General features: G+C 37.2%; 1 protein-coding gene across 1 annotated transcript; it reads left to right on the plus strand.

The window, feature by feature from the left end:
• Positions 1-218: 218 nt before the first annotated feature.
• Positions 219-2,342, plus strand: LOC145664723 (methylglutaconyl-CoA hydratase, mitochondrial-like). The gene has a single exon (XM_081731604.1). The coding sequence runs from the start codon at positions 318-320 to the stop codon at positions 1,227-1,229; it is 912 nt and encodes a 303-aa protein (XP_081587730.1). The 5' UTR covers positions 219-317; the 3' UTR covers positions 1,230-2,342.
• The last annotated feature ends 3,828 nt before the right edge of the window (positions 2,343-6,170 follow it).

Here is a 6,170-nt window from a genome sequence, read left to right on the forward strand (position 1 = left end):
AACCCGGTAGAAGGAACAGACAGAAAAATGATTCGCCTCAACCTGAAGAAGCAGCAGATGATGATAATATTTATTTCTCTTAGGAGAGTTTTGTTTTAATATTATGTTATTGTAGGAACCGAATTTGTTTATCTTTGTCCCAGCACGGAAGTTTGATTCTTTCTGGCCATTTTTAGATATTGATTTTAGCCACTTTTTCTCGTTAAGTGTTGGTAACACTACTGGCACCACTGACAGCAGAATGAACTTTGAAACTTCGAGTAAGTTGTGTAAGTTGTACTTTGAATTTGCATAAATTGTAAGAGAAAACATCAAATATGTTCATGAAAATTTGTCAATCTTATAAATTTATCAGTCACATTACTTCCAGACAGTTGTCAATAAAATGCACTCCGTGGACAGTTGTAAAACACATTTCTACGTCTATTGAAGAGGAACTGAAGATCCAACGCTTGGATGGTGATAATACTGGTGTCGTTGTATTTGGGTTTAATAGACCCGGAGCTAAAAACTCATTCGGCAGAAATATTGTGAAAGCGTTTGAAGAAGCATTAGATTCTGTGGCTCATGATCAGAAAGTTAGGGTGCTTGTTATAAGAAGCCTCGTCCCTGGAGTGTTTTGTTCCGGTGCAGATCTTAAGGAACGGGCAAAAATGCATCCATCTGAAGTGGGACCTTTCGTGTCAAAGCTGAGATCATCTCTTTCACGTATCGAAAATCTGCCTATGCCTGTTATTGCTGCTATTGATGGTGCTGCGTTGGGAGGAGGCTTGGAGTTGGCATTGGCTTGTGATATAAGAACAGCATCAAATTTCGCTAAGATGGGTCTAGTAGAAACAAGACTGGCCATTATTCCTGGCGCCGGTGGTACCCAGAGACTGCCGCGAATAATCGGTCCATCGAAGGCGAAAGAGTTGATATTTTGTGGTAGTGTTTTTGACGGAAATGAAGCATACAAAATAGGATTGGTAAATCATGTTGTTGAACAAAATGATAAAGGTGACGCTGCTTATCAAAAAGCAATTGAAATTGCATCTGAAATCGTACAAAATGGACCCATAGCAGTAAGACAAGCAAAAATCGCAATTAATAAAGGTCTTGAAGTTGATATCAATACGGGATGCGCAATAGAAGAAGCATGTTATGCACAAGTTATACCAACGAAAGATAGAATTGAAGGTCTCACAGCTTTTAAGGAGAAAAGGGCACCTAAATATATTGGTCAGTAAGGCAGTAAATCGTGCAGGTCAAATTTCGGCACACCACTCGAAGTAATTCGTAAACAGGTATATTTTTTCTTATTATTCTCCAAAAGATTTGTGCTGGGCGACATGACATTTCCCCATTTAGCGTAGATAAAATTCAAGGAGACCACCAGAACTAATTATTGAAAAATTACGATTTGCTCAAATACGACGTCGGCATGTATGGTCTAAAATCTACAGTATAAAAAACTAACCTGTGCTGGATGGTCATTAAAAAGCACGAATGCTTCTGAGTCAGGGTACAATGAAGCTAGTGGACTTACTGTGAGTCTGTCCAAAGTGAGCAGGCGCGTCAGCGACGGTGGATATATGCGTAAGCGAGGCTGCTGCAAACAAGTGGGTATAGAAAATGATACGAGTTTGCATAATACTTGTGATTGTCTCGTACTAGTAACGTTCCACTTGTAAACATAAAATGCAACTTCTGTATACTATGCAGATATATACCGCAGGTGGAAGATAGTATATTGGGGAAGGTTCTAGAACACAGGTCCCCCCAAATAGGTGAATATCTAGGTTGGTTCTTTTCTATACCCAAGTTAATTATTTAACTCACATAGTATTACCGAGAGACCGTTGGCGAGTGAAGGGGGTTTAGAGCCCCTAGAGCACGTTGTTTTCTGTCTTTATTACAGCTAAGTGGGAAGGGGGGGCTGTGTTCTAGAACCTTGCCGTATATTGTATAGTTATCTTTCGTATCAATTCACTTGTTTTATTCGTTGTAAACGACTTGTAATGCTTTACACTTGTAAACCTAAAATACATGTGCATTACTTTGTGTTGAATTCTGTGGCCTCCAGAAATTTGTTTCATATGAATATGTCTTTTTCATGCAGGGTATTGAATTTTACCTGTAAATTTTCCAAAACGTGTTGCGCCAAAATTTGACCAGTACCCTATAAACATCACAACACGCAAATACAGAATATGTTTCTCCTTGTTGATTTATTGTTTCCAATGGAGGATGGTGGTGGTTAATATTTTTTAAGTATTTTGCTTCGGGTGCTGCCCTATTTTAGAGGAGCATAGATGTGTAAAATTTACGGAAGGATTATTAAACTTGATTTCACAATGGCATTGATAAGTAGTCAAAATATATCCGGATCTTATCCCTCACATGTTCAGTCCACAGCAAAAAAACCTTCAACATGAGCATGTAAGTTTTTTGTGAAACAACGAAATCTTTTGCTCCAAAATAAGTGCGCAGGGGAGGGCGCCGAGGTTTTTCCTGGCGTGATTTGTGCCACGTAGATGTTATGAGATGTTATGTTGATTCCCTTGGCTGTTAGGCGTAGTTTCACAATAAACTTACATACTCATGTTGCAGGTTTTTTGCTGCGGACTGTACAGTAAGGTAGATATTCGAAATGCTAAAGCGCTTTGTCACATAGTACTTCATAAAGAAGACCTGAAGTGAAGTGTTGTGTAAAGGCAATGTACAAAGTGATTATAGATATGTTTAAAAGCTGTGTAAAGCATGTGTTCTTACGGTTTATGGAGCATTTTTCTACTATCTTCTTTTATGCATATATGCACCGTTGCTGACGTATCACCCTACGGACGCGCTAGCCTGCAGGTCACCTAGCACAAGTTACTTCGTGTTGTATACCGTATTTCCACACGCCGCATTCATACTCAGCCTCCTAAATTCAGTCAGCACTTATTAATGCAACTCCTCCCTTAAGCACTTTCTAAAGTAGTAAGTGTGCATTTCCTACCAGGAAAAGGCAATATTTCATGTATGTTGTAAGTATGACCCCTACTACAGCACCGGGCTTTGTTTCGCAGATGGGAGGAGCTAGTGCATTGTTTTGTTAATTTTGATCTAACTTTTAATAAATTTCAATTCTTAAAAGAATAGTCAGTTCATGTTATGTTACTAGGGGTTTGAACTCTCAAAAGATTACGCTATGTTGAAAATTGTAAATTGTTCTACCAATGCATTTCTCTTGTAAAGTTTCCATATTTTAGTCCCCTTCTGCGAAATAACACCCTAAGTCGTAATCACCAATTAGTTTTAATTATATTATTTTCTTTATAGAGTAAGACGTTCGGTTAAATTTACATTGCGCAATCAAGTTGTTACTCTTATGGAGACACGAAATGTAGGACTACTTTGAAAGTGTTCTTCGATAGATAGCGTGTCTATACAGAAAAGGCATGCTCGTTGCAATTGTCTGAAAAGCAACCAGTGTTAGTATAAACTAGATAGCATCCGCGTCAGGGCACGATGAAACAGAGGAGCCTGTGCTATGGTGCATTTGTGTGAAGCAGGTGCTTTAGCAACGATGGGTATGTTTATAAAGAAGATTTCATTTAATTCAAGTAGACATATAAAGAAGCTGGTTTTTAGGGAGGAAGACGGAGGGTTTTTTCGCTAAAAAGCTACTTTTTTGTGGAAAAACGCAAATAGAGAAAGCCCAAAATTTCCCAAACAAAAAAACAAGTGGGCTTTTTAAATCCTTTTTTTTTAATTATTCCTCGATCCCTTGCATTTCTATTTTCACTATCTAGAACTGTATGTCCTCATGCTTGAAAGAACTGTGTGTACAGAGACCAACTTGAGCGAGCTCTGTAAGGTTAACTAATACGTTTTTTTACCTGTAAAATACATTTCAAATATTAGATATTTTGTTTGTGAAACGAAATAGTGGCTTATCAATTAACTGGCTTATGTTCATTATTCCGTATTATATACTAATATATCCTAGTACTAATCAAACAAATTACGACTTTAGTTTTAATACTTTAGAGTCCGAGTCATTAAAGAATTAAGTCAATAACGGAGCAAGAATTTATTTCGTCTAAACAAGCAGACAGTCATTAAACAAATTTGTAGATATAATGTTAGGATATTATTTGGTTTCTTTCCCAAATCACTTTTTAGTAATGATCACGATTCGTTATTTGTAATGGTGATGGGTATAAATACAATGTGGACATAAAACATGAACCAACGTGTGCAAGGTGGTCACTAAAAAGCACGAATGCTATCTAACCGAGTCAGGGCTACTGATGGGCAGTGGGAATATTCCCGGTGGGAAGGAAAATAAAAAGTTGGAATATTCCCGGGTTTTTCTCTGGCATATAAATTCCCGGGAAAGAATTTATTTCCATTTCTTTACTTTATCTTCCAAATTATAATAACCGTATGACTAATTGTTTTATTTATATTTATTATGATTTAGTTCTTGGTTTTAAGTAACTTGAAGGTTAAAAAGTTTAAAATTCGTTGACTCTACTTTATATAACTAATAATATGATTTTTTAAGTTCCATTTCCGTATGCACCAAAATGTAGCAAAGTACTAATTTACAAGTAATGAAAAGGAACCACTTTGTAAAGTAATGTAGAAATAGAGATGAAGTACTATTAATAAACCCCGAACCACCGTGGCTAATAGACGTCAGTATGTCTCCTGTCTCTGACTCGTATTTCTGAAGAGGTACTCGGACTTCCCTTACATGTGAATTAACGCATAATACTTCGAGAAATGGGTAGGAAGAAAGGTCCTGTGTGGCAATGTTACGTGCAAAATTATAAAGATAAGTCAGTATCTTGCAAATATTGTGAACATAAATATTTATGAACAAATGTTGATCGTGTGTCTTCTGGCAGTTACCGAACCTAATTTGTTTACAACATTTAAAAGTTTAATATGTTTATAATATCAGTAGTAGAGTCAAGTTTAGAAAATTCGCTTATACATCATTTTAAACTGTTTAGCGGTTTAAAAGTATGTGGACATACTATACCATTTTTTCATACGTATTTACTTGCATAGAACATATTGTAAATAAATACACATTTATGCGTAATATTTTCTAAATGTAATAAAATAACATAATACCGTTCAGAATATACATTTTGAACACTCCTCTGGGGACATCAGTAATAATATACTGTGATATACAAACGAATTTAACTTTGAAATTATAATATAGTAATAGAATGTAATTTTCTTTGGGATTGTACATAAATTCCCTCCCAAAAAAAAATATCTTCCCGAGAATTTACCCATCACCAGTCAGGACAGGAGCGCAGCTGGGGGCACTAGTGCTAGCGAGGGGATGTGTCCGTAGGGAGCAGGCGCATCAGTGATGGTGGGTGTACGCGTAAACGAGGTCGTTGACAATGGCGCACCTGAAGACACAGTACCTTCTCCGGCTCCGACGATGGATTTGGGGAAAATAGTAAATTCCGACTATAATATTATTTGCGAATTGTTGTGGAAAATGATTTTGTATGTATTTAGAATCCTTATGCAATAGGTTGTTTTTAGTTGACCTGAAATGCATTATCAGCATGGAATACATTTTGAGTTCAATAAAAGTTATTGGCGAGAACTATAGTACTCGCGCCGGGTCGTGAAGCTTGGGCTCTAAACCAATCATAGAAAGATCTTGCTTGAGCTCCAACACATCGGAAAACTTCGGTACAATTCGTGGAGCCGCTTCCCGAACGTACACTTACGGAAACGTCAAACAGCTGAAATTCACCAACTAAGTTGCCAAACTTTGAAGACATAGTAAACGAGTATATAATAAAAGCATTTAAAAATTACGAATAATAACAATGCACAACAATAACTACTGTAAAAACTAGTCTAAAATGGTAACAATAGCACAAATAGTAACAACGAAAACAACGCAACAAAAAAGAATTAACGACACGGAACTTGACGCCAATCCGACAACACTGTACTCTCGGGAGACGTTTTCCGTCTAGCGCGAGAGAAGACACTGACAAAATTTGATGGGTGGGGGTTGACGACCGGAACACACCCTCGCGTTCTATTGGGTGGTGAAATTGGTAGATCTAGGTCAATTTTCACGACTCGGCGCGGGTACTATAGTTCGTGTGAAAAAGTGCCTTCAAGATTGAATTCTGCCATACGCTTGTTGC

The sequence above is a fragment of the Thermobia domestica genome, chromosome 11 (genome assembly GCF_964235325.1).
Source record: "Thermobia domestica chromosome 11, izTheDome1.hap1.1, whole genome shotgun sequence".
NCBI classification, from domain to species: domain Eukaryota; kingdom Metazoa; phylum Arthropoda; class Insecta; order Zygentoma; family Lepismatidae; genus Thermobia; species Thermobia domestica.